The 21,865-nt window shown below is 35.7% G+C and overlaps 6 protein-coding genes across 6 annotated transcripts; 2 read left to right on the forward strand and 4 right to left on the reverse strand.

Annotated features, from left to right (window-relative positions):
- LOC18600917 lies at positions 138 to 980 on the reverse strand. The gene has a single exon (XM_007031658.2). The coding sequence runs from the start codon at positions 919 to 921 to the stop codon at positions 250 to 252; it is 672 nt and encodes a 223-aa protein (XP_007031720.1). The 5' UTR covers positions 922 to 980; the 3' UTR covers positions 138 to 249.
- On the reverse strand, positions 1,962 to 4,871 carry LOC18600918 (cystinosin homolog). Its single transcript, XM_007031659.2, has 8 exons — positions 4,517 to 4,871; positions 4,300 to 4,432; positions 3,879 to 3,968; positions 3,645 to 3,769; positions 3,425 to 3,467; positions 2,885 to 3,002; positions 2,748 to 2,797; positions 1,962 to 2,368 (listed from the first exon to the last, which is right to left on the reverse strand). Exons 1-8 carry the CDS (start codon positions 4,633 to 4,635, stop codon positions 2,222 to 2,224), a joined length of 825 nt encoding a protein of 274 aa, XP_007031721.1. The 5' UTR covers positions 4,636 to 4,871; the 3' UTR covers positions 1,962 to 2,221.
- On the forward strand, positions 5,594 to 7,651 carry LOC18600919 (ATP synthase mitochondrial F1 complex assembly factor 2). Its single transcript, XM_007031660.2, has 4 exons — positions 5,594 to 6,142; positions 6,498 to 6,672; positions 6,847 to 7,124; positions 7,250 to 7,651. The coding sequence occupies exons 1-4, from the start codon at positions 5,696 to 5,698 to the stop codon at positions 7,367 to 7,369; spliced, it is 1,020 nt and encodes a 339-aa protein (XP_007031722.1). The 5' UTR covers positions 5,594 to 5,695; the 3' UTR covers positions 7,370 to 7,651.
- Positions 8,754 to 10,941, reverse strand: LOC18600921 (succinate dehydrogenase [ubiquinone] iron-sulfur subunit 2, mitochondrial). The gene is made up of 2 exons (XM_007031662.2): positions 10,211 to 10,941; positions 8,754 to 9,112 (listed from the first exon to the last, which is right to left on the reverse strand). The coding sequence occupies exons 1-2, from the start codon at positions 10,882 to 10,884 to the stop codon at positions 8,935 to 8,937; spliced, it is 852 nt and encodes a 283-aa protein (XP_007031724.2). The 5' UTR covers positions 10,885 to 10,941; the 3' UTR covers positions 8,754 to 8,934.
- LOC18600922 (zinc finger CCCH domain-containing protein 67) lies at positions 11,756 to 16,301 on the reverse strand. The gene is made up of 8 exons (XM_007031663.2): positions 15,804 to 16,301; positions 15,616 to 15,672; positions 14,577 to 14,693; positions 14,392 to 14,454; positions 14,152 to 14,286; positions 13,705 to 14,010; positions 12,409 to 12,660; positions 11,756 to 12,156 (listed from the first exon to the last, which is right to left on the reverse strand). Exons 1-8 carry the CDS (start codon positions 16,158 to 16,160, stop codon positions 12,037 to 12,039), a joined length of 1,407 nt encoding a protein of 468 aa, XP_007031725.2. The 5' UTR covers positions 16,161 to 16,301; the 3' UTR covers positions 11,756 to 12,036.
- LOC18600923 (putative E3 ubiquitin-protein ligase RING1a) lies at positions 18,088 to 20,082 on the forward strand. The gene is made up of 6 exons (XM_007031665.2): positions 18,088 to 18,464; positions 18,558 to 18,640; positions 18,741 to 18,892; positions 19,004 to 19,053; positions 19,165 to 19,239; positions 19,326 to 20,082. The coding sequence occupies exons 1-6, from the start codon at positions 18,220 to 18,222 to the stop codon at positions 19,783 to 19,785; spliced, it is 1,065 nt and encodes a 354-aa protein (XP_007031727.2). The 5' UTR covers positions 18,088 to 18,219; the 3' UTR covers positions 19,786 to 20,082.

The raw sequence follows: 21,865 nt of genomic DNA on the forward strand, positions 1-21,865 counted from the left end.
AGCTTTGTATATTCTTTGCATAAAACTAATACTGGTATCTCCTATTTGGAAAATTTAAAATTAAATTTTTATATTTATTTGTCAACCTAAGAAAGTCCTTTTCTCTGTCTTTGTTTGTTTCTAAAGAAAAAATAAAATAGAGATAAACTTCTTTGTCAACATCTTGTGGTCATACCCACATTCTTGCTTGCATGGAGGAAGAAAGCTCCATTAATGGAGTCTCTCTCTTCAATGAAAAAAATTATACAACTACATTTCTCTCAGCAAACACCAACCTTCATCTTCCTCTATTTGGTCCAACATGAACCCTACATCACAAAAACTCATAGCGTCATCATCGTCAGACTCATAATTATTATCAATTTTGTGGTCATCATCAACATATTCTTCGATCTCAACTCCTCTCCCGTCTTCTTTCTCATGTAAAGACCAAAAATTCGCCATAAAATCATCGTCGTCACCACCGGGACCATATGGACCGCCATCATCATAGTCGTCGTCATCATCATCATAATTTAGATGATCATCGATCTCATCATCTTCATTACCGCCAAACAAATGTTCCAAAATCCCTGTGGCGGAAAACCCGGAAAAATTCAAACCGGGTCGCCTGTCCACGACCCGCCAAGTAATCAACCTAGGATTGACGACCATATTACTTGTCCTAAGCTTTTGAGTACCCTTGGTCTTGTCCTTGGACTTACTAACGGGATTCAAGTGACACTTAAGACAAGTTGGCCTACCACATTTTACTGTAAACTTGGAGTGGTTGCCGGGCTTGGATGGCAGATTGGAAAATAATCCAGCAGTAGGGGGCGAGTCGAGTCTTTGAACGACTCGGGTCTCGGGTCTCGGGTTCCATGGAGATGGTAGGATCTGATAGGTCCTAACCATACCATGTTGGCGAGCCTCCCCCTTCATTTTTGGCCAGAAAATGGTGAAAGATGAAGTATGATAAATGGGGTTGCTTATTTTTCGTGTTTGTAAATGTCTTTATAGAGCGTAGAATCAGGAACTTAGGCTTGGGCAGCAAGGTATTTTGTCTGGTCGTGGTCCTTGTTGGCCAAGGAGTTACTTTAGGTTGACTGACAACTGACTTTTGCGCACAGCATTGTTGACTTTTCTTATCTGCTTTTAAGAGTTAAATTGTTTTAATTTAAAATATTTTTCAAAAAAAAAATTTCAAAACTTTTATTCAATTCAAAAAATAAAAATTTATTTTAAATATAAAACATTTTACGTATTAATAGAAACAATTATCATTAATCATGTAAAATGTCTTATGTCCAAGATATAATACATGTTCCAAAAAACTAAAAAAAAACTGATTAAACTTAAAATAATATTGGGATTTATTTCAATTTAAAAATCTCAATAATGATTTAGCATTTAGGCCTAAAAATTCATGATTTCTTAGAAGCTACCTTTTGTGTTTAAAATTTTTAAAAATTGAGTAATGATAAAAAATATATTTCAAAAAATAATCTCAACAATAAAAAATATTTTCGATAATTTATTCAAATAATAAAAAAATTATATTTTTTTATAAAATATTTTACACAAATTTTTTTTTCAATAAGTTATTTTTTATTACTAAAGAGACTCTAGTGATTGTAAAGTGACAGCAACATACCAAAATTATGAGTATAATAATACAAAATTTAAGGTGCGGTAACAACCAATTTTAATGGATGAATGGGCGGGGATTCATGGCATTTATACCGCTCAAACACCTTATGTAAAACAAGTAGGCATTTGTAAATCTTAATGGCAAGGTTGGTTTGCAGAAGTTCAGCAGCACCACCACCACAATCTGCCCCCGCTTGAGTTTAGTTTCAATTTTTGTTACTCTACATCAGCATCTGCTCATAATCCGTTAGTCTACACAATAGAGAAAACCTTCGGCTTCAAGCCAACTTTCCCTCATGATCTCTCGATAGAGCAAGGGGATTTAACACGCGTTACGGTAACAGATCTCTATTCTACGATTACTTTTCTCGTCTACCAGAAAAAGATCATATCAAAGTTACAACGCAAACCCGTTTCAGATGAAAATTTTCTAAAAATCACACAATATGTTTGTTTCACAATGATTCAGATATATCGGTTTTTCTATATACAATGCAGAAAGAAAAAAGATAGAATGACTTTTATGTACGATACTGTAATTGTTTTTCATGCAAATAGATGCATTGACAAATACTGTAAGCGTTGCTAAGTCTTACACATTTTCTGGCCCTGGTTGATCAGAAGACTTGACAAGTGGCTCCTTGCCCTCTCGTTCGAGTTTAGAAGCAATGGTTGCTTTCTTACCAGGATATAACACAAAATGTTGACACATGAAAATAATGTCAAAGAATACAGATACCTGCAAAATGAAAAACACCAGAGATATCATGATAAAGAACGTAGAAGAATTACGTAGGGGAGATAGTGATTTGTCATGCAGTGACATTGACCAAATTTGAAGCAATGAATCCACTTTGCAAGTTTACTTCTTGTTTTACTGTCTCCCCCTCAAATCATTTCATGCAAGCCTTTCATACACATTTTTTAAGGGATATTCACGAAAACTTGGGGAGAATACACTAAGAAAATAAAGGCAGAACAGAATAACGTCCTCTTTATCACATATAACATGGAAGATGGCATTAAGAGAATAAAAGCATGAACCGTTGAATACAAAGACAGAAATGGTGTGGTATAGAATATGAAATCAAATACAGATGGCAGAGGAAATGACATACCAAAGATAGCAATGTCTTGCCTATATTTCCATAGAAGTTCACCCAAGAATCTGAAAAGGAAAATGATATCACAATTACCATCATTGAATGAAGCATAATTGTAGACAACAAGATTAATTGCTAAGGAGGAGACATACTTTGATCTATAGACTGTACGGCCATCTGTGCATAATTTGCCAATCCTCCAACAAAATCAAGCAAAATGTTTCCAATGCTGAACCCATCAGTACTCTTTCGTGCAAAGTTCATTACTGCCTGAAATGTTGAGCAACAAACTTGTAAGCATCTAGATCAAACAACTTCCATCAGCCATACCATGATGTAAAGACAATTAAGGCACCAAGAATTCTCCAATGTGAGGAGTGCAGCCAAGGACATTTCTTCATAGTGACATTGGTTGATAGAAGAATATAGCTAAATAATTAGAATCCAGCCACATGCCCTCATGTGATTCAAGAAGATGAAGAAGCTTTCAGTTTTCAAGATCCTTATATTTCTTTCTCTTTTCATTTTTCCTCGATAAGATCCCAAATTTAACAGTTTGAAAAAATATACTGCCCATGTGCTTATGGACTTTTACATACATTGAAATCATGATGCATCAATCAGTCTAGTGAATTATGAAAATCTAACAGCAGCAATTCAATAGATGCTTCAAAACAGGAGGCTATTCTGACCTGCGGGATATATTTGATCACCGTCATGAAAACTTGTATTGAGCTGCAACATAATTGAAATAGAAAAATATTAGGGAAGAAAGCCACATAGTGGTAGTTTTACAATGAAACCACTGTGCAGACTAGAGATCTTCTATGCGAATATCTTACAACTAAGAAGATGCCTGCCTTTGCTGTTTTCACACAGATACCAAAAGATTAAAATGGAAAAAGGACTTACTTAAAGATGGAGATCAGCCAAAGCCATGATTGGCTAGGTAATGCTATGAAAACACAAATGGCAGCAGTTAACCATGCAGCAGAAACAATTCCAATAGAAATCTTAGAAACCTTTTGAGTTCCACGCTGCACAGAACCATTGATAAAGTTAAAACCATCAATTAGACATTGATTTCAACTTACAAACTGTAGGAAAGTACTCATCCTAGCTACAAAGAAACTGGCAAACACTTACATCATATATCAGGATTTGGAACAAAGTAATAGATGTCAATAAAACAGCATGTATCGAAAACGCTACATCATTAGCAGCTACTGGGATCATCTGCAGCAGGCATAAAGTCAACAAAACAAACAAATATATAAATACACGAAAAACACTTAATTCAGCAAAAAAAATAATTATAAATTCCCATTAACAGGTAGTTTTAATTCATCAAAAAATCTTCTTTTTTTATAACACTAAGCTAACATCTCACAATTAACAAATTAGCTATAAGAATGAAAGTTTTCAATCTTTTTACTAGTTTGCTCTACAAATTCAACTAATTGACCAAATAAAACATAATCAACGCAAAAAATAACTAAACCCAACTTCTGAAAATTACTAATTTAATCAACAATAAAGGAAAAAAAGGGGAAGAATTAAAAAGAACCTCTCCAGAGCCATATTTCTCCAAGTATTGCTTCTGAATAACTGGGCTAAAGTAGAGACAAACGTTGTAAATCATATAAGAGGAGTGCTTTGTCAAATTCAGCATCACGAAATCAAAATTCAACCCCACAACGCTGCGTTTAAAACAAACAACATTAAGAGTTCACAAAATCTAAGAAAAGGGAAAAACAATTGAAAAGTAAAAAATTGGGCTTCACCTTTTTCTTCGGAAATTTAAGATGACTTGAGGATAGAAACTAATGGACCATGAGAAAAACGCAAGCCAACCCAACACTTCGTATGTGATTTCCAGTGGGATTGAATTCCAAGACGCCATCTTTTTGCTGATTTTCCCGGCTGAATGGAGAGAGAGAGAGAAAATCAGAGACAGAAGGAAACCAAAGAAACGAACTTTTAAATCTCGTTTCTTTTGGTTTCTTTGAATTTGGATTGGGTAGGTTACTGAAAGTGGGGCATCTGATGCTTACATGGAAGAAATGGATATTTTTTGTATTGGGTCCATTTCTTAGGATATATTCACTCTCCTCCTTCTTTGGTTTTCCACCCATCATAAAGTAATGATGAAGTTGAGATTTTCAAAAAACCAAATGTATTTTCTTTTTTTCATTTAATAAAAAACAAAAACACATCTCTTTTAAAATTTTAAATAAATAAATAAATAAAGATATAGGTTATGTATTGAAATTTTATTTTTGAATATTGACTATCATATTGTATAATAAAATATAATAAAAAATTTAAAAATTAATTATAAATAATATATATAATAAACAATATAAAAATATTATATTTTTTAATAAGGGTGAGCTCTTTAATCATATATATTTTTAAGTAAGTTATGTATTTTTCATATTAATTTCTTAACTAAAATTTAAAAACATTTAACATGTTAATATCAAAAAGCTGAATTTGACTTTTTATTTTTTTAATGTTTTTCTTATTTGAAGTCTAAACTTTGAAATTCATTCAAATATTGATTCATATATAATTTTGTCATGTATCATAACATATAATAACTATTTAAATAAAAATAAAAACAAAATATGTTAATAAAATGAAAAATATCTAAAATATTGTACTAATCATTTGTTCCCAATATCATAAAAATTTTCAATTTGATTTTGATGATAGAAAAATAAAAAAAAAATTATATTTTCATTGCAAACCCAACAACTAAGCCCAAGTTTTGGCCCAATGTAGACCAATTCAGAGAGTTTTTGGGCTTCGTTGGGCCGATATAACACCACTCAAAGCCTGTCCAACATTGTCTCTCTGACATTTCCTGCCCTTTACTTCCGCTGAAAATGGCTAAAACCCTATAGCAAGCTCAAAACAGCCCCTGCGTTTCCTCAGAAGAAGAAAGACCGGAGAGATCAATGGCCACTTCTCTTTTAAACAAAGCCTTAAAACCCATGAAAACCCGTAACGTCCTCTCAACTCTCCGGTCCCTAAATTTCACTTCCATTGCCACCGTCCACGACTCCCCATCCGACGGCCCATCTTCATCATCCTTTACATTTGACAACACCAACCACAGCAAAGAAAAAGACAATAACAGCATATACCTAAAGCCACCGACTTCGAATTTGAAGCCCGAAACGACGACGTCGTCGTCGTCGTCGGTGGCGATGCCGATGTCGTTCATGACTGGGTCGATCGTTGGGAAGAGATTTTATAAGAAAGTGAGTACGAGAGTGTCTGATGATGGAGTTGGATGGACGGTGATGCTTGATTATCGGACTCTTAAGACGCCTTCCAAAAGGCCCCTTAAGTTGCCTACTTTGGCTCTTGCGAAGGCCATTGCTGCTGAATGGGAATATCAGGTACTCTTTTTTTATTGTAATTCTTTGTTTTTAGGTTTTTTTTGGTTTAAAAAATTGAGTTTTTTTCTTTATTGTTACTGAAAATGGATTCTCTTTTAATTTGAAAAAAGTTCATTAATTGGGGATTGAATGTGTTGTTAGTTTACTCTCTGCATTGGGTGTTTTTGGATATTTGTTAAGTGCTAACTTAAGCTTGTCTGAATTGGTTTTCATTTGATGAATGTTAACTTCAGAAAGTGGATTGGAGTGAACTCAAAAGATTTACTGCACATGTTTTAGTTGATCTTAGGTCCAATTGTGAAATTTTTGTGCCGCAGATTTACTGAGTCCTATAATGAGATGTTAATTATTGTAGCAAATAGATGGGATCAGACCCTTTACGATGCCACTGATGAAACTTGCTTGCACGGCGCTGGAGAGAGTTCCACTTACACGGGTGAAGGTTATTGAACATTTGATGAAGAAATTTAATCAAGACTTAGTATTCTGTCGTGCTCCAGAGGATAATGCTCTGACGGTTGGTCTCCATGGTGAGTAGGTCATTCATGCTTGACTGTATTATATTATGCTTCCTTTGATATTGAATCATCAGTTCATATGCTTGATGGGAAACTGAATCATTTTCAGTTTAGTCTCATCACTATATGCTTGATTCAGTGTGAAAACCAAAATGCAATAATAACCCACATTATGTTTTTTTGCAGCAAGGCAGGTTGAGAAAGTTGATCCTTTACTTGATTGGGTAGAATCAGAATTTGGCTTTAAGCCTATTGTGTACTCCAGTTTTTTTGGTGGGAAGCAAGGGGACGGTCTCACAAAGGCTGTTGAAAACTTTCTAAAGAAGACAGATGACTGTGCATTGGCAGCAATTGATGCCCTTGCAGCTGCGGCGCACTCATTGGTCATTGCACTAGGAATTTTCCGTGGTAAATTGCAGATTGAGGAAGCAATTGAGTTGATTAGACTTGAGGAAGATTTGCAGGTTCTCTTCTTTACAGTTGCTTTCCCTCTTTCTAAATAAATCTCTCGTGACATCCGTACTTATATTTTAACATATTGGGGTTATTTTCAGTAGCATTAACTTGACCTTCTCTTATATATATGTAGGTGGATAAATGGGGTCTGGTGGAAGGTGGGCATGATGTTGATATTGCTGATCTCAAGGTACAAATCTCATCAGCTACTGTGTTCCTTGGTCTTTCAAGGAGAAACTCCTTTTCTGATTGACGAGGTCTCGAGGCTATTCAAACTTTTTATTTTTCTTTTATAGATTTGTATCTCTTAATGTAACGCTCATTAATTTTTGTAAGATTGATGATTTTATTGAAATAATGAATAATTGAATGTGAATGAGTTCAAGTGCCTTTCTTCAACTTGCATTGAGACATCAACTCTCACGTGCCTTTGAACTTGTGGGGAAAGCGAATGCAGCAATAGTGTTTGGTAGTACTACTGTATTCATCTTCTAGACAGAGTTCTTAATAATACTATATCACACTTCGTGGAGAATGCCAACATCTAGATCACTGTTCTCATTAATGATGCTTTCATAGCTAAGAGACTCATCATCCTTGAAATTACAGTCACTCCCAATGATGGAAGATCCTATTTGTGTTATGTTAGGGACGGTGATGTTTGCCTAATGCTTCAAAACGAATATCTGTTCTTGTGATCAACCTTGCTCGTAACTTATGTCTTTTCTTGGCAGCAATAGATGCATATTGGTGGTTGTCTCTCGATGTCACAATTGCAACAAGCTGTGTCACAGTCATTGTTGCAACCTATTGAAGAAAACAGAAATATTAGCTGCGTTTCTTCTGGATTCCTGAAAATTTTATCAACATTAACATCTTCTGTAAATCGATTCTTGAAAAATCATGGGTTATTTTCATCCTACTGATGAATCAGTTCCAAGTTTGTTGGAAAAGAAGTATCATGGAAATTTAGCAAGAAGTACCATCAAAATGAATTGGATATTCAAGTTTAATTACATCACCTGTGATGGTAATAGACTTGGGTGGCTCAAGGCCTTGAGCTTCCATGGGAACTGAAAGGCGATTGCTGGCATGAACAACATTGGTCCTGATACCAGAGATGATGACAAAAATCCATGTTACTGTTGACAACTTGACCATTCTAGGGACAAAGAGAATTAGCTGCTTTGCAGGTGGAAGTTTTCTCCTCAGCACCTGTTTTCATATATATGCAGGCCTTTTTGCCTCTTAGATGAGGGACCTAGCTCATTATATACGATTTTGGAACTGGAAAAATTCAGTTTTGTATACTTCTGCTAGCATAAGAATGACTCATCCCAAAACTGTGTGATGATTAATGATCCAAACTATGCCAAGTTGATTGTCTCTTATCCTTTTTGAAAAGGTATAAAAAGAGCCACATTGTTTGAATGCTATGTCTGTGTAAAGTAGTAATGAGGTATGAATTATTGTATATTCATTTTGTTTTGCTTTACCTTACAGTTGGTTGAATGGTAGATGGATATCCAAAAAAACAAAACCTCCAGTGAAAACAGCATTATTCTACTGAATTTGAGCTAATAAGCCTGACCAATCTGAATATTATTAAACCATCTACTGCATGCAACAAACAGATATAGGATGAAAAAAGACCCAAATTAGCACTAGAACAAATTATAACAAAATTAAGCACAATGGTGAGGGAGAATACAATTATTGGCATCATTAACTCAGAGCAAATTGTTTGAGCAGTCCTCACAAAAAAAATCCAGATTAACTGGTTAAATACACAACATTTTTATTGTGAAATTCGAAACTTCAAGCACTACCCAACAGCTGAAGCTGTTTGATGTGTGTGATCTGCTTTCCTGGGTTCAGGCCCTTAGGGCAAGCACGAGCACAGTTCAATATCGTATGGCAACGATACAGCTTGAACTCATCATTTATGGCCTCCAATCTCTCCTTTGTGTATTCATCACGGCTGTCACTTATCCATCTGCATATCAGAGCTTGGTTCAGAAGCTTTATAAACTCAAAAATTAATCACAAATCTTCCACATTCTCTAGGCTCTCTAAAAAGAGAACAAAAATAATCTATACAAACAAAATTTTGAGTTAGAAAATGACAGAATTTATAGCTCTGAGAAAAACTCAGAAACTTAAGGCCTAATATAATCAAAAGGGAAAGAACTAAGATAAATAAGCCAAAAATTTATTAGTGTACTATCACAGCAGGTCCTTTTACTAAGGGATTCATCCTTTAAGACCCTAACATCAACTTTGGTTATGAAATGTTTCATTGCATAGAGTTGCATAAAGGCTGCAAGAATTAATTGAATGAACCAGAATAGCAAATGCAGCAGCATCAATTGAATTAATAGCTCTCTAAGCATCAATTATTGAACTTTTCCAATGCTTTAATTCAGGTACAAAATGTTTAACCACTGACTTTTCACGTTTGCAACCAAAATTGAAGGAAAATTGACTAGAAGAATGTTTGAAATTTGTGGACATAAGCAACAATATGAATAATCAAAAACCACTGGCAATGTCTAATTAACAAATCCTAACTACAAACTATATCCCATGAGGAAAAACATTTCCATTCATTCAAACAGACCATAAACCAAAACACACATTCTTAGCAAACTATAAGCCCCACACAGTCCTAAAACCTTAACTACCCCATAATCAATAAAAAGCAAAATTAAACTTTCAATAAATCATTCAGAGAACCCCAATTTTGCAATGAGTAATACGAATTGGAATAACCATTATCCAAAGATAACTAGCAAAAAGAAAAACTTGTTTCCCTCCTTAATCAGTTAACAAAAGACTTGCTCTTTTTTCAATTATCAACTAAACAAATCCCAAAACAAACCCAAAAAGCCATCATCAGAATCAAGTTAACAACTCGAAAACCTGAAAAAGAAAAACTAAAGCATTTCCTTTCCGTTTTCTCGTTTAATCGGTGAAGATAAAGCTAGCTATTTTCCTATCAATCAATCAATTAGAACCCAAAACCCAATCCACAAGAACCATCATCAACATCAAATTAAGTAATAAAACCCAAAAATGAATCATTATTGATTACCTGTTAGCATGAAGCAAAGCAGCAGGACCCAAATAAGATTCAGGATTCCACCAATAACTAGGACAACTAGTACTACAACAGGCACACAAAATACACTCATACATCCCATCCAACTTGGCTCTATCCTTCTTACTCTGCGGAATCTCTTTCCCTGCCGTCGGCGGCGGATTCTTTCTCTTCAACCAAGGCTCAATACTCTTATACTGATTATAAAAGTTGGTCATATCCACCACCAGATCTTTTATCACAAACATATGTGGCAACGGCGTGATCGTCGTCTCAGATGATCCTGATTCGATCTTGGTCAGACAAGCTAACCCGTTACAGCCATTGATGTTCATCGCGCAGGAGCCGCAGATTCCTTCACGGCAGGAGCGGCGGAAGGTGAGCGATGGGTCGATCTCGTTCTTGATCTTAATTAGGGCGTCGAGGACCATGGGCCCGCATTCTTTTAGGTCGATTTTGTAGTCTTGGAGTTGGGGTTTTGACGGGTTATCTGGGTTCCATCGGTAGATTTGGAAGGTTTTCATATTGGTCGTGGCGGAGTCCCCCTTTTCAGCTTCCGCTTCACTGGCGTAGGGACGCGTCACCACAAGCCTCGACGCCGGAGCCACAGTTGACGACGACACGCGTGACGTCATACTCATTGCCCGTCGAATCAAAGTGGTCGCCATCGTGTCAGCAAAAGGAAATGAGAAATCGAAAACGGAAAAAGCACAGTGACCAAAGAAGACGGAAGAAAGTCCAATATTTATGGGATGATTTTATCGAATGACGAAAAAGGGCTCCCATACATAGCCGGTGGTGTGGTGATGGGGCGGGGGTAGTTTGGGGAATCTGTGTTTTGATATTTGCGTGCCGTGGATTGGGCTGACTTCTTGAGGGTGGTAGGGTGACGTGGACAAATATGGATCGTTGGTTAAAGGTGAGACGTGGATTTGTCGTGAAGCAGTCAATTGATCGAATTTTTCTATGTTTTTAAGGGCGTGTGCCTAGCATGGGCCCAGTCTAACATTGGACACGTGGTGCGTTGTGAGTGGAACATATTTTTATTGGGAAGTGAGAAGTGTAGGTTTTAAGTTTGGGTTTATGTGGGCTGAATCAATGGCCTAATAAATGGGCTGAAGTTTAGATAAAGCCCAAAGTTATATATATTTAAAAAAATTTATATCATTTCCTATATTTGAAAAAGTAAAAATTCATAAATAAATAAAATAATTATTTATAAATTTATAAATTTTTATTTTTTTATAATTTTTAATTTTTACATTTATTTATATAAGATGACAATATTTAATTCACTGATAATGTATAAAATCTATACACTAACAATATATCATCTATAAAACATAGTTAATGTAAAAACGCCATCATATAATTATAAAATGTCACCTCCTAAATGTATACAGATAAATATTTAAAAATTCTTCAAAATAAATATTTTTAAAATTATTAACATTTATTTTTTTTAAAATTCTATTAATAAAGCAATAATATTTGATTCATTAAATATAAACGCGACCCAACTTCAATGGAACCTTTAGCTTTAGGGAAAACACTATAATTAATGAAAAAAGAAAAAGAAAAAATTATTTCTTTTTCTCAAATTGGATTTTTATCAGACCAAAAGAACTGTAAATTGGGGATAAAAACAAAAGGAAGCACATGATCATGCACATTGGAGTTAGAAGTGGGGGTGCTTAAAGGGAGATTGTTCATAGATGCAGTCAAAACCTAAGCAGCTTCTGTACAAAGCCCACAGTCTATCTCAAATCCACCACTTTGGTCCCCTGCAAATGTTGTACCATGGATGCCTAATGAAGAGACTATGGAATGGAGTCGACCGGGCCAGCTGATGAGAAATGATTCTCGGGATGGTTAAAGAAACAGCTGGTTCCGTACTTGCAGATGCCGTATTTCTCATAGTTCCAGCAGATTTTTCTATCCTGCAGGGCAACAAAATAAGAAAGGTAAACAGATGCGTTAAAACAGGAGTAAAAATAATCAAGGGAGAAGAAGAATTGGTGCTAGTTCTATCACCAATGTGATTGCTTTTGCTGATTTTCAAAGCAGTTATCAACCAGGATGAACCAATTTCATGGACAGATTGACGACGTGCTCAAAGAAAGTTTTTTGGAGTATCTATTGACAGTAATAATATAGGTAAGAGTGATACACAGAAGATGATGCAGACTTACAGGTCTTAGAGGCAGGCCTGCACTGCTAAGGATAAAAACAGGTGGCTTTGAAGGTCGAGTCTTGGGATGGTGAAACTTGCAGGCAGCCTTATACTTGCAATATCCAGTTTTCATAAAGTAAGGACATTCAGGTTCACCAGGTCGTTCAGGGAATTCATCAGCTTGTATCTGCTCTTGATGGAGTTTGGAGTTGTCTGCCATCTTTATTGCATTGGGTATTGAAGAAGCTGAGTAAGAATGACTAGTTTTTTCCTGTCATTAAGGGTCACAGCAAGCCACGAATGAGTTCCCATAAGAGAAATAACACAAGCAAACATTCCTGACAACAGCAGAACACGTTAATAGCATAAAACAATGCAGACACGGCCAATGCCTCTCCAAGCACACACACACAAACAGAGAGAGAGAAAACCAAAAAAACATAACACTGAAGAATGCAATTAAATGGCATGCGTTCCACTGTTCCCAATTCAGGACACATAGTAGATTCTAGCATTTATACCCTTTATATAGAAGTTACAGATGAAATCTGGACTGTAATAACTCCAGAAAGAGACCATGAAAGAAAGTTGACTTTGAAAATCCTTTCACATATGATGTGTAGAGAACTCAACACAAATTCATCACTTAACATCATCATCTCCACATCCTTTTTCAATATAAACTAAATAATGAGTAAAATACACCAATCATCCATAACCTTCGTACAATATTTCATTTTCATCTGTGGCCTTTAAAATTCAATTAGGATCTGCAAGCTTTTAAAAGTCTCCAAATTAATCAAATTCCATCAAATCACCGTTAAAAATTAAAGGAATATGTCATCTCGACATCACATGGTATAAACATGTCCTTTTTTTGCCACATGAACATCCACGCATCCAGGCCACACAAATGTGGCAAATTCTGTAAAAAATTAATGTGATTGACAGAATGAATTAATTTGGAACATTTTTATAAGGTTGCTGATCCAAAAATTGAGTTTTAAAATTCGATGATAAAAATGAAATATTGCACAAAGGTCATGGATATCTGATGCAATTTACTTACTAAAAGACATATTCAGAAACTAAACAGCCAAGGTGGCTAAAGTCATCGCACGAAAGAGAGAGATTTAGGTTAAAGAGAAACACCATCATCCAAACTTCCTATGAATATAGAAACATTACATCAGAAATAAAGAATCATCATACTAAAGGTTGAACTTTGAAACCAAAATTGCTTTTTGAAAGAAAATTAGAAAAAAGCAGTAGTGGAGAAAACAAACTAGGTTGACCGGAGTAAGAGCAAAGCTACCTGATGTCCATTCCATTCAGAATTTAGATGCATCCCATGAGCATAAGATGAACTCTGATTCAAGTATGGAACATGCTTATCTGGCATCATATTCAAAGACAAGGAAGCTGCAGTTGGTTTGGATGACAATGGCAAAAGACTGGATTCACGATGATAATTCCCTGAAGAATGGCCTCCAAAACCAGAAGAGTCTGAGCTGAAAATGTTGGATCCTTCAGCAGTAGTGGGGTCAGGATGGTTAAACCTGCAATTAGGTCCATATGCACAAGAACCTGTACGCATGTAATAAGGGCACTCTTTCTCCAGCTGAAATAAACATAGAATTTCAGTTAGTTCACATAGCACACCTACAAGGCAGATCCAATTGCAAAGTATTCATTGACCAAGCCTGTTTTAAAAGCTAAGTGAGAAAACAAAATATAACACCATAAAACATAAAATTATTACCATTCGAATTGGCAGGCCTAGGAAGTTAAGTTCTGGAGGAGGTATCTCAGACTTTTCCAGGTATCTAGACTTCTCTTTGGAGTGACTATATCTACAAGCGTTTCCATACTTGCATCCTCCTGAAGTTAGGTAATACTGCCAAAATAACAATACAAAAATCAAGATGTTTATAACAGGTTTCAAATTCAAAGCTTAGCATGGCTCTCTAGTATTGCCATGGGCCAAGAGTAATCTTCAAACCTTGCATTCAATCTGCCCTGTCTGTTCCACAGAGCCATCCTGCTCCCTCTTCTCATTTATACCCTTCAAGTTACACCAAAAATGCCAGGAAGACAATGAAAATAAAGATAACTAGTGAAATTGCATTGATAATCAAGAAGGTAGCAGTAGCAACAATCAAAAAGAATAATTTACAATAGATGTACCACTTGTACTGGCAGGCCAAAGGAGTTGACTTCTAGTGGAGCTAATACATAATCTTCTTTAGAGTGCCTATATCTGCAAGCATCTCCATATCTGCACCCTCCAGTGGCTCGGTAATACTACAAACATCATAACATTGAGGAACTCAATACTCCATGCCATGTGTATGCTAATGCTTCGTGTAACAAAATACAGCTGAGATCACATCAAAGATAGCATCATCCTAGAACTTTCAAGCTATTAGAAGTGCCTTCTTTTATAAAATTAGCAACTGTTTAACTTAAACCAGAAATTAATATATAAAGAATAGAACAGAAACACAAGTAGAATGGAATGATGAAAACTCCTCAAACACCCCCCCCCCCAACCCACCAAACACACACCTATCCCCCAAACACAGAGAGAGAGAGAAAGAGAAGAACAAACTGCCAGAAAGTGTTTGTACATTGATAGCAATGCAAAGATGGCAAGGCATGCAGAATAGAGGTGAAATGATAACGTGGCATAGGAGCGCCAAACTTTAACACAATCAATTCCAATTGTCAACATCAATGTTTGTTACTTTCAAAAAAACATCAATGTTTGTTTACTATAATTATAGACATTGATACTTTGCATTTACACTCAAAGTAAACTACTTTCCAGCTGATTTCATCACGGACTGCTATCATGTAGTTCAATAGACAATAAATAAATAAACAGAGAAAAAGAGATAGCGAAAATGTATGAGCAAAAACTAATTGCTGAATGCAAGCACGTCCTCTGGTAATCAAAGCTGATTCTACTTTTCAGCTCAAGAATTATCAAGTAAAATAATCCAAACTAAAATAGTACACTTGAATTATATATCACAGCTATATCAAACACTTGTTCAACAATTCAATACTTTTCCCTTTGTACAAAAATTCTGCCTTTTCCTCTTAACTTCAAAATTCTTCAAATAACACTCCTTTTTAGGAGACAGAAACAGAAACATAATCAAAGATACAGCCAGAAAATGAAACTAAATAAATCAATTTCATGTTGCCACAAAAGCCTAACCTTGCATTCAATTTGCCCTGTCTGCTCAGCAGTCCATCCTTTATGGTTCTCCTTATCCTTCAATAACCATCACAAAAGAAAAACCCGCAAAAAATATAAGTCCACTACAATTTCAAAAGGAAAAAAAAAAAGATCAATCCTTTACTGAAAAAAAAAAAAGAATTCCTGATAAAAAGAAAAATCTATACCTGAGACCCACCCCCATCTGGGTGGTTAAACTTGCAGTTCAAACCAAACTTGCAATGGCCAGTTTTAAGATAAAAGCTACAATCTTCAGCATAAGGCCTTAAAGGATACTGATAATTCTCACCATTCTGCCAGTCCACTTGAAGATTTTCACTGTTGTCATCTCCAGCGTAGCTTTTCCTGTCACTCTCTTCCAAGGTCACATTTTTAAGACCTTCAACAAGGCTTTCTTCTTCTTTTTCTGTTCCAGGGTAAAGATTAGACAAAAGGGTACTTGAGTTAAACCCTAAAGCAGACTCTGTTTGAGTTTGGTTTGGGGTTTCTGGTAGTGACGAGTAGTATTCTTCACAACTTCCCATTCTGGGTTTTTTTTTCTCAACTCCTCACTCCTCAGCCACGTTTTCTTCCAGCCCTAGATCACGTGAAGAACAAATAAATCTTCCAAGGCTCAGCCTTTTAAGTCTTTGAAATACCAAATTGGCTTTTTCATTTTTTTTTCTTTTTTTTTTCCTTTTCAATTACTTTCGATAAGAACTTTTTTGCTAAGTAGACTATAAATTTATCCTTCTTAGCATATGATTCCTTCTAAAAATGGTAAGTTGACTCAGGGCCAAACATGATTTCTCTTTATATGGGAAAACAGAGAAGATATTAATTGTCAAATCTCAAATTTCTCAAAATTAATAATATTTCTTATTTCAAGTATTTTATAACGAAATATTATACTCAATAATGAAGTTAAGATTATGTTTCAAAATTTTAATTTGAGACATAAGTTGAAAGATATTTGAATTCCTATCATATCAAAAAAAAAAAATTGGAATGAAACAGCTTTACTCTTTAATTATGTATATAGTACTTAGAATATATGTATAGTTACTTGAATTTAATAGTATTAATAATTCAATCATGAATGTCTTGGTTTCAAGTTTTAAGTACAAAGTGGTTTGTTTACACTAAGGTCATTATGATATATCCACCTTACTACAAGTTCATGAGGTATTAAAATTTTTAATGTGAAATTGAAAATAATAATATTTATCATTGTAAAATATAATATATGTTGGCGTGAGATAAGAGAAAATGTCAATTTTAAATTTTTCGTTACAAAACTAAGAACTTGTGTGAATATAATAAAAGAATTAAACTTTTTTTTTATACAAATTCAAGCTGAAGACTTTTTTTTGATACAATAAAAATATAAACGTTTCAATTAAATAATTTGATATAGTTTAGAGATTTTTTTGTTATTTAAATCAAATTTAATTGACACTCTATTTCATGGAACTGGTATAATTAATTCCAATATCCAAACAGGTCATTAACCCCCTTCTTGCTTTTCCTAACAGGCCCATGGTACAGTGTCCCACGACTCAAAGGTCAGTATCAAGCACATGAAGGTGGAGAATGTATCAAATGATTCAAACCACATCTGTACTCAACTGATTTTAAGTCCAGAGGATTTACAAACACAGCATGGTAGCCCATCTTCCCTTACACTTGAGGTGTGTCTCCCTCTTCTCACTGCATCAATGGCTTCACCAAGTTCTGCCTATACATACCTACTCAGAATTTATAACTCATCACAAGTGAATAAAAAGCATTATCCTGGAAGGGAAGCTGCTGCTGTAGGGAACGTGTACCTGTCCATTGGCAAACATTAGAAATAGAGATAACAGTGCATGAACATTATGTGGGGAAATTCTGCTCCTTCAAAGCAATCTAAATCAGAATTTGAGGCCAGTTTTATATAAGAAATTCTTTGGGAACTGAAACAGTGTTACTCCTTGTTCAATACTTTATTAGGAACTTTGGTATATGGCTCCTCATAGCTTGGAACAGACACTATTAGTGCTTCCCTGTTGAGAAACATATTTAAAGCCAAAACACCCAGAATTATAACCTCTGTGCCAATATTGAACTCAGGAACTATAGTGTGCAGCAAACTATTTTCATCTCACTTATTCTCAAATGTTTCAGGGACATATATCTTCAGTGTCTGCAAATAAAACATAGTATTGACAACAAACTTGTTAGAGCGTTAATATCTAGTTACAGAGCAGGACTGTTAAATACACAAATGGTGGTGCTGCTATGGCATTAATAACTTCCCTTCTGCAAATGATGTTCAAGCAGAGTTTAGGTTGGGCAAAGAATGCACAAATCAATGAATCAAATTCTCTTATCCTCTTTAACTCTCTTTATGGGCCTTCAAGGCCCAAGACTTGTTTATAAATGACTAATTAGTAAAGGCTTGGAATTGTAGTCCCTGAACGCCGACAGCTCATTACCAAATTCAAAAAATTTGACCGTTAGGAAAGATCATGCCACCGTTTTTCCTATAGGCCTTCCATCTGAGGAAGAGAAACGTTCTTTCTCTTTTCCTTCTGAGTAAACGCAGAAAGAAAGTCCAAGAAAATGGTGAGGGCAGAACCAAAACAAACCCCACAAGATTCAAAGCAAGCAATTCCGATTGAAAATAGCCAAAAAGTTGATACCCGGTTTAGTCCCAGGTTCAAATCCGTGGCAGCCATGGCTGGATGGGACGAGGAAGCCCTTCTCGTTGCTAGTCTCATCGTCGAAGACACCCCTGATCGACAATCCAAACACAAGAAACGCTCCGATTTGGTTTTCAAGACTCCACCTTCCACCACTTCAAGAAGGTAATTTATAATCCCAAAATTTTTTTAGGCTTTTATTGTTTCTTTTTATTTGGTTTTTTTTTTAATTTATTTCTTCATGGTTTTGATTTTCAGGAAACGTAGGGCTCAGAGAAGGAGCCCTGTTTCAACTCCTATTGCTCCTTTAAACCTCGATGAGGAAGGAACTTCAAAACAAGGTAATTCATTTTCTGTTTGCTTCTTGGAATTCTTTTGTTTGCCGAGAAAAGTAAAAGGAGGAAAGAAAATTGATTTTTATTTCATAATAATGTTGCCTAGAGAGTGGGAAACAGTCAATGGAACAAAGAATCAATGTTAATGAGGAGAAGAAATCAGAAGTAAACGAACCAACCCAACAGGCCCCTGGTGTTTCTTGCTCCAACCCAGCTCCTCAGTATATGGATAAACTTAGAGACGAGCTTTCTTGTGCAGTAAGTCATTAGTTTTTGCCTATATTCGTTAACAGATTCAGCTTTGACTGATTGATCAAGCTAATGGATTATTTTTCTTTTTCTTCTAATGTGGCATTATTTGCTTGGTAGATTTGTTTGGAGATCTGCTTTGAACCAAGTACCACTCCTTGTGGACACAGGTACAGAAGCCAATCACATATTCAATTCAACAAAACTAAAATTTGTTACCTTGAGTAGTTTTTTGTAATTGATCTGTCACTTTAGTGAAACCCTTTTCTCTTTCATTGTAGTTTCTGTAAGAAATGTCTGAGATCAGCTGCAGATAAATGTGGGAAGAAATGCCCAAAGTGCAGGCAGCTAATAAGGTAAAACCAACCGCAGCTGTAAATTAACTGATTGACATCGTTGTAATGAACTTCTGCACTAACACAGTTCTTGTTTGAATATGTAGCAATGGAAGATCTTGCACTGTGAACACAGTTCTTTGGAATACAATACAGCTTTTGTTTCCCCAAGAGGTTGAAGCAAGGAAGGCTGCGGGTGCCTTAAATAGCCGGGAAGTTGAGCGTCAAAGTCCAGAGAGTGGAAGTCGTAGTACCAGAAGGACTCGTAGTACCACAGATGCAAGTATGAGGCGAAGAGGGGTGATGAGCCAAGATGAGGATGCTGCATTGGCTTTAAGGCTGCAGAGAGAGGATCTTTCACGGTTAGTAAGCACGAGGAGAAGAAGAGAGATGCCAAGCCAAGATGTGGATGCTGCATTAGCTTTAAGGTTGCAAAGGGAAGAATTCATGGAGTCTTTTAGAGGGACTCATCAGCAATCAAGAACCCCTCTTTCCTTAGCTAGAGCAAATTTGAGAGCAATGGCATCTAGAGCCATTAACCTTCGCATCAGAGACCGGCCAGTATAACCTTTCAAAGCCACCAACACAAAAAATCGTGTCAACTGTTACACGTTACAACACAAAAGGTTGTAACCTTTGTAGTCCGCTAGTTCCGAGTTCTTTGCTCTCAGATTTTGTTTTTTTTTTCTGCTAGAAACTTCCTCTGCAAACAGTCTATGTATGTTCCCTGCTAGAAAAGGTTTTCTGCAACTCATTTTCTGGTTAATTGTGTCTTCTTCAAGCTAAAATTGAAAACCCAAAATTTGGTCCAAGCAATTTGGTTTATTAGAGATATCAATTATATAACAACAATCTTCACTACTATTTTATAGTTCATATGCATCCATGTTAATTATTTATTTCAACATACAACACATAAAAGTATAAATGCTGGATTTTGGTGTGAGGTAAGAGAAAATGCCAACTTTAAATTTTCCATTACGAGCTAAAAATTTGTGCAAGTACAATAAAAGAATTAAGACTTTTTTTTAGAATACAAATTCAAGTTTAAAAAATATAAGCGTTTCAATTAAATAATTCGATATTATTTAGAGATTTTTTTTGTTATTTAAACCAAATTTAATTGACACTCTATTTCATGGAACCGTTTTAATTGATAGAAATCTGTCAACAGTTTCAAATAATTCCAATATCCAAACAGGTCTTAACCCTTTTCTTCCTAACAGGTCCATTGTACAGTGTCCCACAACTCAAAGGTCAGTACGTATCAAGCACATGAAGGTGGAGACGTATCAAATGTTTCAAACCACTTCTGTGTTCAACTGATTTAATTCCAGAAAATTTACAAACACAGCATGGTAGCCCATCTTCCCTTACACCTGAGGTGTGTCTCCCTCTTCTTACTGCATCAATGGCTTCACTAAGTTCTGCCTATACCTACATACTCAGAATTTATAACTCATCAAAAGTGACTAAAAAGCATTATCCTGGAAGGGAAGCTGCTGCTGTAGGGAACGTGTACCTGTCCGTTGGCAAACATTAGAAATAGAGATAACAGTGTATGAACATTATGTGGGGAAGTTCTGCTCCTTTAAAGCAATCTAAATGAGAATTTGAGGCCACTTTTATATAATAAATTCTTTGGGAACTGAAACAGTGTTACTCCCTGTTCAATACTTTATTAGGAACTTTGATATACGGCTCCTCATAGCTCAGAACAGACACTATCAGTGCAAATAAAACATAGTATTGACAACAAACTTGTTAGAGTGAGTTAATATTTAGTTACCGAACAGGATTGTTACTCAGCATTGGTTAAGTACACAAATGGTAGTCCTGGTAGCTCTCTTCCCTTTCCTAGGACATGCAACTATGATTAGCATATTTGTCATTGTTCAGCTGCCTTCTTAACAATGCCACACCACTGTTTGGAATGTGACACTGAACTACAATTTAGTTCAGTTTTGGCCTAATAAAGAATACTACCTAGCAAAACTTTGAACTTCGACAATCATGCAACTGTTTAAAAACTTCCCTCCATTGATATGCTGGAAAATGCCTTCAATTACATATCTCAATTTTGATGCAACACCATATTTTAATTCTGCTACGAACACATATCACAAATGTATAGCACAATGGCACCACCAAGTACAACAAGGAGATATCAATGTATACAAATGAGTTCTAGGTACCAGCTCCAATAGTGGGCTCGACAATGTCCAGATCACCAGCTTGAAGTTGCCCAAACCTGCAATAGAGCTCCCACAAACCAAACGGAAAATTTACCTGTTACTTTTACCATCAATAGACTGAATTTGGTCGAAATAAGAATATATTCCTATCTCTCTGGTCTAGCTTTGGCACCTTACAAAATGTTTTACGCCATGGGTGCCGTTGGGATCCTTTCCTTTGCATTGAGTAGCTTACAGGTTTGGATAGAAGCACCGCGGTTTAGAAGAAGACGTTATTGGCACGGACACTAAGAGAACTGGCATTTGAAGCTGCCACATGATTGACGACAAGTCAGATTGGAGTTTCACTCAAACCCCTTCTCTTGTTTTTGCAGATGAGCCCTTTTTCGTTGTGATTGTAAACGGCAGTGCCCTTTTTATGTGGCTGTCCCCTTGTTGATTCTAGACAGTCA

Source organism: Theobroma cacao, chromosome 4 (genome assembly GCF_000208745.1).
Source record: "Theobroma cacao cultivar B97-61/B2 chromosome 4, Criollo_cocoa_genome_V2, whole genome shotgun sequence".
Classification (NCBI taxonomy): Eukaryota; Viridiplantae; Streptophyta; class Magnoliopsida; order Malvales; family Malvaceae; genus Theobroma; species Theobroma cacao.